This window comes from Monodelphis domestica, chromosome 1 (genome assembly GCF_027887165.1).
Source record: "Monodelphis domestica isolate mMonDom1 chromosome 1, mMonDom1.pri, whole genome shotgun sequence".
Classification (NCBI taxonomy): Eukaryota; Metazoa; Chordata; class Mammalia; order Didelphimorphia; family Didelphidae; genus Monodelphis; species Monodelphis domestica.
The window spans coordinates 152,299,723-152,311,877 of NC_077227.1; the positions used below are offsets into that span (position 1 = coordinate 152,299,723).

Here is a 12,155-nt window from a genome sequence, read left to right on the forward strand (position 1 = left end):
TTACTTAAAGCATGAAGACAATGCTTATAGACCTCCAGGGATGGAGAATTCATCACCACCTCCTAAGACAGACACACTTACTTTTTGTTAGCTCTATTTTATTTTATTTTTTACCTATATTGAGCCAACGTCTGTCTTCCTATAATTTCCACCTGTGGATCATAGTTTAGCCCTATGGGATTAGCAGAACATGTTCTATTCTTCATCCACATAGTAGTCTTTCAGACACTTTTGATTCTAACCCTTAAGAGTTTAATGATCATACCTTGATTTTCAGAGCTTAACAAAGCATGTTTGAAACATCCTTTGCAAATATTTTCAGTGACAAAAGGAAGTCTCTTGATCTTAAAGGTATCACTTGTGGAAGTCACCTTTGCCTACCCATATTCAGGACACAGTTAGATGAAAGAACACTTGAAGGCAAAACCAAATGCCATGGATCTCTTGAAATCCTTATTTTCACCCTTACAGGGTGCTGCTGCTAATCCAGAAAATGAAGATCAACAGCAGAGATTGAGGGAAGCTGCAGAAGGACTCCGAGTTGCAACCAATGCAGCAGCTCAGAATGCTATAAAGAAAAAAATTGTCAACCGGTTAGAGGTCAGAAAAGGGGCCTTTTTTCTTCTTTTCCTTCTTGATATATCCACTTTTTAGGTGAAATAGGCTCTTGTACAAGTAACCATATCTGTAGCACACCTTTATGATGAGTAAAGCCAAGTCAATTATTTCACCATTGGCAGAATGATTAGTTACAGAGAATTCATATCAAATAAACTGATTCTTTTGAAATAGAAAAGGACTTCAGGTATGTGCAAACTCTGAAGGTAGGATTAAAGTAAGTTCTCAAGCTATCTTCTCAGTTGACCAAATCAAATAGACAGTTAGGTTCTTTAATATCAGAAGCAGTTCCATTGCTGTGGGAGGTTGGTTTTTTCCAGGAAATTGGTTATCTAGGTTATGAATTTTGGTAGCTAATTATGAGAGGAGGGATTGGTAGATAAAATGCCATGAGTATTTGATTGGTCTTTGCTTGGATCATAAGAAATGGGGGAATTGACTAGAAAAGGGAATGAAGAACAATTTTAAAATTAAGGGGAATTTTAGTAAATTCTTATCACAATTAAAATGTATCATTCTCCTATGTAGAGATGTATTTCAAATTTTATTTAATCTGTCCACTGTGGAATAGAAAAAAAGAATGTATGTGTGTATTTTTTTGCATACATATATAATGTTATATACAAACCAGGTCCTTATACCAAAAAATCCCTTACACATGCAAGCATTCTTATCCTGATCTCTTTTAATTACTAGCTTTGAGATTTAATTCATCAAAATCTCTATGTAAAAATGTACCAGGCTTGAAAGTAGCCTTTTTATTTATGAAATAAATAGGAAATTGCACCAAAATTATAGTTTTTTAATGCCATAGTTTCATCGTTTCTTCTGTCAAGGCGTTTCATACAGAGAAAGTATTATTGAGTTATCCTTAGGGGGAAAACTAAGCATGAAGTATTTGCACTTACCCTAGAGATCTGCATGGAAGGTGTTATGTTATGGTTTTATTATTACTATTATTATTTTTTAAGGGAATCTCTCTTTGTGCCACTCAGTACTATCAGGGGGTGTGATTGTTCCTTGTCCCTTTACAAAAAAAGACAAAGGGAAAATACTACTTCTAATAACAAACTAACTAAGCAACTGTTCCAAGGACTTGAGTCTTTAAGGGTCAGTGTTAAAAATCAGCAGTGATTCAAAATCTGTTTTATAGTAGATATAGTACATCTTCATTCTTCCATGTATAGCAGGGACTGAACTGCTTTACGTGGAAACAAAAACTAAATCTTAAAATAATAAATAAATCTTTCCATCTCCATTCCTCCTCTCAAGGTTGCAGCGAAACAGGCTGCAGCTGCTGCTACTCAGACAATTGCAGCATCCCAGAATGCGGCTGTTTCCAACAAGAACCCGGCGGCACACCAGCAACTTGTCCAGAGCTGCAAGGTAAGTATCCAGACTGACAGAGTATGCTGTCTATTGTGGATGATACTAAGAGTGTTATCACTCTAAGTGCCTTGCTAATTTAGTTAATGGATATCATTCAGGCCCACTAATCCAATTCACAATGGCTCACATTTTCCAGGTGTCCCTGAGTCTGCTTTTTGTCAGTACTTGTTTTTTCATTTTTTTCCTAGTGCTTTCTCTCCTATGTCCTGGATTTACGTTCTCCTCTTTTGTGAAAGATGCAAAAAATCAAAGGCATTCAGTGGCCCAGCCATCTTAGCACCATGAAACAGTCATAAACCATTGAATTTCTAAAGAGCCTTCTCATTCCTCCTTTACACATCATAATAGTGTTTCATTTTATGCTTTGCCCTCTGCCCCATTGGCTGCCTGAACCCACACCTTAAGCCACTCAGTCCCACTTGGCCTCAGCTCCACTTTCCTTTGGACTTGTCTGTCGGAGCCTTTCTGTCTCATTTTTTTATGAGGCTCCGTCTTCAGCTAACTATGCCCCGATGAGCTTGGGCCCCTCCGAAGGACCGAACATCATCTGATCTCTCAAATGCCATTGTGTGGCCATTTCTCGGATATCTGTCTCCTACATGGTTGACCAGAGCCCCTTCCAAGCACTTTTTAAAAAATTAATCATGGAAGAAGCATGGTGCGTGTTTTTGTTTAACTTGAACTCACTTTGTCCCACCTCCTCAAATGACATCTGTGAAATCATTTATACCCAGGGTGTGGGGGAGACTACCACCATCTTGGAAACAAATTTATCTTTGGAAGAAATTGGTTATTGCCCCCCCCCCCGGCTCTCTGAAAGCAGGGCCAGAATTCCAAATCCCCCCCTTGTTAGTTCTATAGAGAACTCAGCTCATCCGTGGAAAAGCTCTGAGAAGCATGAGGCAGGCAATTTCTGACGCAGTCTTCTCACACTGCTTTTATGTGGAGGCTGCTGCTGCCATATGGGAGAGCACTGCTGTGTGTGAGCTTGTACCATTGTTTGAGCTGCTGTTCTCCTCCCGAGTTTAGTGGCTGCAGGGCCTGTCAGGCAATAAGGAACCCAACGGGGTATGGAAATGGGCATTTCCACTTCTCAGGAGGTGCATGAAAATCAAGTTAATAGACTTCTAGAAGAAAAGACACCCTTATAAAAAAGAAAAGAGTAACAAATAAAAAGCCAGTCAACATAGCTTCCAGAAAAAATGGAAGGCTTATAATTTACCAGGTGGAGGCTAACGACAAAACCCACGGAGTTATAGCTTTCAAGACCTGGTTAAAGAGCAAAATGTCATGAGATTGGTGAGCAGGACTTGGACTTCAAAGGGCTCATTACTTAAGGCAAAGCCAGGGGGTTAAGTTCTTTGGAAGTAATTATGCCAAGCGGTGTGTGGATGACAGACTTCTTTAGACACAGAATTCTGATTCTCGCCACCTTTGGGGAGTCTTTCATATTTGGGGAAATGAAATAAATTCCTCGAAGTTGAGAAAAAAGGAAGCACAACAGTCTCAACTGTCTAATTCACGAAAGAGACACATCAGGTGTGAGCCAAGTGGTGACGGCTTGTGTGTGAGAACCAGGTAGTCCTGACTTTTAATAGTATTCACCACCACTCCCTCCAAATGGATGGCCTTTCTGGCTCTGGACTAATCAATGGGTCTATTTGACGGCCTTTTGGCCCTAAGTTATACTTAAATCTTGGTTTAGGTCCAGTGTGAGTGAATGAATAATTGATAACAGATTTGTTAAATGCTTACAAGGTGCCAGGCATTGTGCTAAGTGCTTAAAATACAAATAAAAACAATTCTAATAGGGAAACACAATACATAAAGCAGGTGAAGAAAGTGGGGAGTGAGAAGGGAGTGTGTAGGACAGATGGCCAAGAAGAGACTTGAAGGTTCATTTCTGGACAAGATACGGTGAAAGCTCATCTCTCGGCATCCAGGAGATGGAGTACAAGGTCCTGGTGGGAGGAATGAAGAATATAGCTGGAAGGCAAGTGGCATGGACTCCAAATGGCCAAATTATGTGAAAGTCATTCATTCCAAGTTGCTTTTGCATACATTCATGTTTAGTTGAAAGCCCAGATTCTGTGAGCTCACTGTTACCTCTTACAACCTTATAGTAGCATCTGTCAGGGAGAAGCTTAACATGAGAGACAGACAGACAGACAGACAGACAGACAGACAGACAGACAGACACAGAGAGAGAGACAGAGAGAGTGAGAGAGTGTGTGTGTATATATATATATATATATATATGCCTGTATTTATTTAGCCTTCTCAGGTCAAATATGTTTTCTAAGGGCAGGTCTTTGCCTACCAAAGAGATCATATAAATGGATTTCACATGCAAGAAAAACCTCATACTAGGTTATTTTCCTACTCACTCTGGATAATTCAAAATAATTACATTCCCCAGATTACTCAGAGGTGCTTAATTGTATTTTCCCTTGCGTCCCACAGGCAGTGGCTGATCATATTCCTCAGCTGGTCCAGGGGGTACGGGGAAGTCAAGCTCAAGCAGAAGATCTCAGTGCTCAGCTAGCTCTCATTATCTCCAGCCAGAACTTCCTACAGGTAAGTAAGAGTGACCGACCCATCTGAAGACACACAGAGCCTCCTTACATTCATGTATTTCCATTCTTTCTGAAAGATACATTTTTTAAATTAAAATTTATCTTATTTTCAGATCTGCTTCTCTTCTCTCCCTCTCCTCCTCCCCATCCCCTAATAAGAAAGCATAAAAGGGGGAAGTTAGGGAATTTGATGGATTGAGAGCCAGGCCTAGAGATAAGAGGTCCAAGGTTCAAATCTGGTCTTAGACAATTCCTAGCTGTGTGACTCTGGGAAATTCACTTAAGCCCTGTTGCCTAGCCCTTACCACTCTTCTGCCTTGGAACTAATACACAGTATTATTATTGTTGTTATTATTCTGAAATGGAAGATAAGGGTTAAAAAAAAGAAGAAAGAAAAACAAAATCTTAGATTCAAATGTATAGTCAAGCAAAATAAGTTCCTGTAATGACCATGTAAAATTTATCTGTGTATGTATGTGTATATATATATATATATATAAAGAAATACATTTAGATAGATACCTATCTATAAATATATTTATAGTTATGCATTTAGATAGATACCTACATATAAATATATATAGATATATACAGATATTTATACAGAATATTGTCTATTATTTATATTATATGTATCTTTAAATATATTATATTTATACAGACCCTTGTACTCTATTCCCTGGGTGCTGGATGCTAAGAGGTGAGCTTTCACCATATCTTGTCCAGAACTGAATTAATAAAAGAATATATAAATATATTTAGATAGATACATTGTTTTATAGAATTGTTCAGATAGATTCATAATACATATTGAAATATATCTCAAACTGTACTGAGTCTATCACCTCTCTATCAGGAGCTGGGTAGTGTACTAGCAGGGAGTCAGGAACCAAAGTTGAAAGGTCTAGGAGAGAGAGGGGACAGATCAAAGAAAGCATTACTCTTAGGTAAGACTACACAAGGGAAGGGGAGAGATTTGATTAAAGTCCAGAGCTGAGAGGTAAGGAGGAAATCCCCTTCAGTCTCTGGTTTCTGGTTTCTTCCCTTGATAGATATCATCTTGACCCTCTTAGCACATTAGATGAATAAGATGTTCAGTTTCTTCTGGATTAATAAGATCTATTTGTTCTTTGGATTATTTAGAAATCCCTAATGGCTATTTTAACCTAAATTCCCCTCAGAGGTTGAGGGCTTAGGTCTGGGAACCTAAGACCCTGATGATTTGTAGAGTCAGGCCTTCAATTGAAAATCTTCTTGAGTGGATAGTCTCTTCTGTTCTCCACAGGGAAAAAGTCTTTATCCACTACTGAGGAATAGATGGCTAATCTAATTTTCTTCAGATAAATGAAGGGCCCCAACAGATTGAGCTCAGCAAGATTCTCCTCTCTCTTCAAGTTCAAAAGAGAGAAGAACCCTCTCTCCAACTGCTGATCTGTTTTTCTTGGCTAGAGGTTCTAGCCTCATCCCCCATTGACAACAGAATTCCATCCTCATTCTTCCTGGTGTTTTTACAGACCAAGTCCTTGCAATGCAGTCTATAATCCTCTCATCCACAGTAGCATGTTTGATCTTGAATCTTTGGGAATTTTGATTGGGCATTGTGTTGATCAGAGTTCCTAAGTCTTCCAGAGCTGCTGGTCTTTATTGCTGTTACTGTATAAATTGCTCTCCTGGCTCTTCTCACTTTACTTTGCCTCAGTTCATTGGTTCACAAGTTTTCCTAGGTTTCTCAAGGAAAGAGAAATCCTTTACCATTTCTCATAGCACAGTAGCATCCCATCACATTCATATATCTTAATGTCCAGATGAATCACAGTTGATGGGATGCCACCTGCCCCTCTCCTCCTTGCAGATTCTAATTTTTTACCACCACAAAAGGAGCCACTATAAATATTTTTGTGTATCTGGGTCCTTTTCCTCTTCATTTTATTTTATTTTATTTTATTTTGTATTTAATTGATTAATTAAGAGAATTTTTCCATGGTTACATAATTCATGTTCTTTCCCTCCCCTCCTCCGATCCCTCTCCTGTAACCAATGCGCAATTCCATGGGTTTTACATGTGTCATTGAACAAGACCTATGTCCATATTATTGATATTTTCACTAGAGTGAATCATTTAGAGTCTCTATCCCCAGTCATATCCCCATCGACCCATGTGATCAAGAAGTTGTTTTTCTTCTGTGTTTCTACTCCCACAGTTCTTTGTCTGGATGTGGATAGTGTTCTTTCTCATCAGTCCCTCAGAATTGTCCTGGATCATTGCATTGCCACTAACGGAGAAGTCCATTACATTCGATTGTGCCACAGTGTATCCGTCTCTGTGTACAATGTTCTCCTGGTTCTGCTCCTCTCACTCTGCATCACTTCCTGGAGGTTGTTCCAGTCTCCATGGAATTCCTCTACTTTATTGTTCCTTTTAGCACAATAGTATTCCATCACCAACATATACCACAATTTGTTCAGCCATTCCTCAATTGAGGGACATCCCCTCATTTTCCACTTTTTTTGCCACCACAAAGAGTGTGGCTATAAATATTTTTGTACAAGTCTTTTTCTTTATTATCTCTTTGGGGTACAAGCCCAGCAGTGCTATGGCTGGATCAAAGGGCAGGCAGTCTTTTATCACCCTTTGGGCATAGTTCCAAATTGTCCTCCAGAATGGTTGGATCAATTCACAACTCCACCAGCAATGCATTAATTTCATTTGATTTTAAAGAGGGAAATTAGAATGCCTCCTGCAGCTTCAACAAATGTTTTGTGGTTGAGTCAGACTCCAAAGACATTATTTTTTCCATTTTCAGTGGAGATAGATTGAGCTTGTCAAAGCAGGATGCTAAAATATATATCAAAATCCCTTGGGGCAAATACACATGATAATCCATTTTTCTTTAAAGACTTGAACTGTTTCTTAGATTTTTTCTTTCCTTAAAGAGTAAGGGAGAGAATGGGATAAATTGGAAATCTTGATGAGCTGCCTTACACTGATTATTACTTTCAATTAGAAGTGGAAGAGAGCTAGATTTCAGAGCTCTTAAAGAAGTCAGTCAAAAGCTGTACATGAGACTCAAGTCTTTGTTTCTCTTCCAAAGATATGCTGATTCTCTCCTACAAGGAGGGAAAAGCAGTCAACTCTCTCCAGTTCTTTTGAGAAGCATATGATGCAAAGAAAGTATTAGAACTCATTTTCTTCCTTAGAACCACATTGTATGCTTATTCATTATTAGGAGGTCTATACAATGAATGACAGTCTAATTGTTAAAGATTGGTATAAGGGCTGATTCTATGATTTCATTGGTTGAAGGCGTTCCTTCTAGCAGTGCAGATTGACACTTTCTCTGCATCTTATAGTCTTAGAAAATGGCCTAGATTCCCTGGTCAGGGCAATATAACTAGTATGTAACAGAGATGACCCTTGAACCCAGATCTCTCTGGCTTCAAGACCTGCTTTCCATCTACCATGCCAACTTGCCTCTCTGAAAATATGCCATTTTCTTAGGGGAGTCATTACCCCAGTTCTTGCCAGTTTCTCAGTGCATTTTATTTGTGCATCTGTTTCTTGAAGGAAAAAGACCTTTGATTATTGTATCGTGGGATTACTTCTTAATCCCTGTTAACATGGTGGCAGACATAGGGGTTTGGGGTGTGGAGAGGTTCTTCTCCTGCACCATTTCTGTGGTTTTGCCAATTTCATTAGCACTCTTAATGATCTGAATTCAGGCATTCTGAGTACCATTTCTGTTGCCCAAATTCTTTGTAGAGAACCTGTGGGGAGTACAGGCACACCATTGAGATTTTCTCATTCCAAAATTCAAATACACCCTCAAACACTTACTAGCTGTGTGACCCTAGGCAAGTCATTTAGTCTCTTTTACCTTGTTTTCCTCAACTGTAAAATGGGGATAACAATAGCACCTACTATGCAGAGTTGTTTCCAGGGCTAAGTAAATAATTGTAAAATTCACAATGCCTGGAACGTAAATAGGTATTATACAGATGAATATTCCCTTCCTTTCCCAAACTACCACAACCTTTTTTGAACCTGTCCTTTACAGATCTCAACTGGGATCGTGTCTCTTCCCTTTCTATTGCTATAGACACATATAGATCTGTATGCATTGCCTTCCATGTGGATGTTTCCTGCACAAAGGTGGCCAAAAAATTCATCATCCAAGAACCAACCTGGCTGTATATGTGTGTGTTCATGCATATGTTGAGTACACATATATTCATGGGTGTATGCATTATATTCTTCTTAAGGCATACCACATCTGGAACTTAAAACTACAGCTCCTTGATAGGATAGATGAGGATGTCAAATTGGCATTAAAGAAAAGAATGATGGGAAGAGTCATTAGACAATATCAACTATATCAAAAGCAAGTCCATTGAAATCACAGGTCTAGAAAAACTAACCAAAAAAGGCAACATATTAATTAAGGCAAAATAATAATTAATATTAATTCATTTTTAAATGTCCCTTTTTTTATTTTGGGGTTATTTTTTGTTCCAGATCTGTGACTTCTTGGTAAAGGAAATTCCTTCCACTAATATTGATTAGTAGCTCTTCTCAAGCTTATAGGTTTAGGATGATTTCTAGAGGAATTAGAAGTTAAGTGACTCACCTAAAGTCATGCTGCCAGTTTGAGTCAGAATTGGTAAATGGAGTCATGTGTTCCCTATTCTAGGACTGAAACTGGTTTACCATTTCTCAGCTGGAAAAAGCAATATGGCAGAAATTAGGTTTATAGAAGTACCTCACACCAAATACCAAAAGAAGCTACAAGTGCATACATGACTTAGATATAAAAGGGCAAAATGTAAACAGATTAGAGGAGCAAGGAAGAAATATATTTTGGGTCTCTGAATGAAGACATATATGACCACACAATACATTATTTGATTGCTTTTTGCTCATATCTAGCCCGGAAGCAAAATGGTGGCTTCTGCCAAAGCCGCGGTGCCTACTGTCAGTGACCAGGCTGCGGCGATGCAGCTTAGCCAATGTGCCAAGAACCTTGCTACCAGCCTAGCGGAGCTGAGAACTGCCTCCCAAAAAGTAAGTCAGTTTAAAATCTATTAGTACCGAAAAGAGCTAAAAAATAGTTAACTTGCTGGTATTGTTTAAAATGAGAGTGGTTATTTCAGCATGTGTTTTGAAAACTCTTTAGAAACCTCCATTAATAGATTATGATTTGTCTTTTCATTTATTTTTTTCCCATTATCACATTTGATGCTGTGTCATATTCATTTCATATGATTTGGGGTAAGGGAGTATGTACATTTTTAGGGATGTACACCTTGCCTCTCTCCTCATCCTCTGGTTGGTTCAGATATTTGTAAAATCGGATATATTATGGTCTTTGCTAATTCCTCAAAGATTGTTTTGTATCATTTAAAATGGCATTAGAAAATTTGGTATTCGTTAGTCCCTATGACATGTAAGCCTCTCTTCTGTATATTTTCTGCATGACAATCTGTTAAACTAATAGCAAATCTTTTGAGTCATTTTATTGTCCTGTGTTATTTCTGCTAGCTTTGTCTATATAAATGGTTTAAAGGCTTGCACTAGAATATCTGCCTTGGTAAATAAAATGTTTCTCTCTTGAATCGAGTTGATGGATGGATGGATGGATGGATGGATGGATGGATGGATGGATGGATGGATGAATAAAGCATTTATAAAGTGTTTATTATGTAAAAAACCTTGTGCATACATTTATTATGTTAAAAAAAAAGCTCTGAGGATAAAAAGAAAAAGGAAAACAGCCCCTGCTCTCAAGGAGCTCACACTCTAATGGGAAAAACAACATATATGAAAGATTTCAGCTGCAAGTCACATTGAAAGTTCCTTGGTCCTCAAGGTACAAATGGTCATGCCTCTTCTTAAATGTCATTTCCACTGACAGTTTCTGATGTTGAACAGTTTGACAGTGCCAAGCACTCTGGTGGCTAGAGCTTTCTTTTCTGGATCTTTTAGAGCCACAAGATGCTCTTTCTCCCCAAGGGTCAGTGATTCCTTATATGTATGTAAATGTTTCTTGCTTTGCTTTCCTCTGTCCTGGCTAGGCCCATGAAGCTTGTGGCCCAATGGAAATTGACTCTGCTTTGAACACTGTACAGACTCTCAAAAATGAACTACAGGACGCCAAAATGGCAGCTGTGGAGAGCCAGCTAAAACCACTCCCTGGAGAAACTGTAAGAAGGGACCGAGGGATGATCAGAAGTGATTTTTTTGTTGTTATTGTTCCTAGAGGAAAGGAATAAAGTTGCAAATGAATAGTTCTTGTGAGAAAACAGTATGGGCTTTTGTTATAGCTTTGGAGGGATCTATTGGTGTTTTGGGTTTCAGTTCAGATTCACTGTTGGTCACAAAGACCCTGTTTTCAGAAATATCTGGGATGTGTAGACTTGGACTCAACCCACTGCAGCAGAAAGCTAAAAAACAATGGTGAGGCCTCCTTCCCAGAATAGCTAGCTGCTTCTTCTGTGCTTATTTCCTAGCAGCATAGTTTGGCAGAGAAGGGTCTCATCTCTTTCTTAAAAGAGATATTGGAAGGTAAATTATTAACATTCATATTTCCTCCCCTAAAATTCTTTGCAGAGGCAACTGTAATGTGTAGAGCACCGCGTATAATATCTGACTTTTCCCATATGTTGATTAGCTTTTCTGAACTGTTGTTATAAGGGATTATTCTCTGGTAAGAGAGAGGAAAGAGACAGGTGGATGAAAGTAGATGTTATAAAAGCAAAAGGTATTAATAAAAATTTGTTTTAAGAAATAACATGCATTAGGCATGCTACATTTGAGAAATTAGGTTTTAGTGACAAACTTTCTGTATTAGAGTAAAAGGGTTGATAGTACACCAATGGCAGCATTGGGGCAGGCAGGTGGTAGTACTCAATTCAAATGTGATCTCAGACACTTCCAAGCTATATGACCCTGAGCAAGTCATTTAACCCAATTTCCTAATCCTTACTTCTTGTCTGCCTTGGAACTAATATTTAGTATCAATTCTAAGAGAGAAGGTAAGGGATTTTTTAATGACAGCATTCTGAAGAGATAGATTATTAATTAAATAGATTAATATAGATAAAATAGATTATTAATCTAATAAATTGATCTGATAAATAGATTATTAATAATCACCATGATCATTGATCAAAAATCCACCAAAAAAAAATCAATGGACTTGGTGTCAAGAAGCCCTGCGTTTGTATTAGGTCTCTGTCATTTACTGCATTTGTAAAACTGGGCAAATGGTTTAACATCTTGAACTTAAGTTTCCATCAGTAATCAATACCATTCAGTTAGAATTGGTAACCTCCATGATCCCTTCTTACTCTGAATCTGTAATCCTATGACCAATAACTGGAAGATCAGTTTTCTTCCTGGCTTTGCCAGTAATTAGATATAATGACCTTGGCCGTGCCACAGCCTTTCGACAGCCACTTTATTTCTAAAATTACAATACCTGTTCTATCTTCCCATATTGCAAAGCTTCAGAAGAAGGGACGGATGAACACCCCATCCATATGTAATGTGATATTATTATTTCTGCTAAGAATATG

At 38.2% G+C, this 12,155-nt stretch overlaps 1 protein-coding gene across 15 annotated transcripts in view; it reads left to right on the forward strand.

Moving 5' to 3' along the window:
- Positions 1-12,155, forward strand: part of TLN2 (talin 2) — a 596,702-nt gene that overhangs the window by 412,511 nt on the left and 172,036 nt on the right. For all 15 annotated transcript variants that reach the window (XM_056808077.1, XM_056808019.1, XM_056808054.1 and 12 more), the window contains 5 exons: positions 472-600; positions 1,891-2,004; positions 4,471-4,584; positions 9,508-9,642; positions 10,653-10,781. In XM_056808077.1, the coding sequence (XP_056664055.1) occupies positions 472-600; positions 1,891-2,004; positions 4,471-4,584; positions 9,508-9,642; positions 10,653-10,781 (621 nt within the window). The remainder of the gene's footprint in view (positions 1-471; positions 601-1,890; positions 2,005-4,470; positions 4,585-9,507; positions 9,643-10,652; positions 10,782-12,155) is intronic.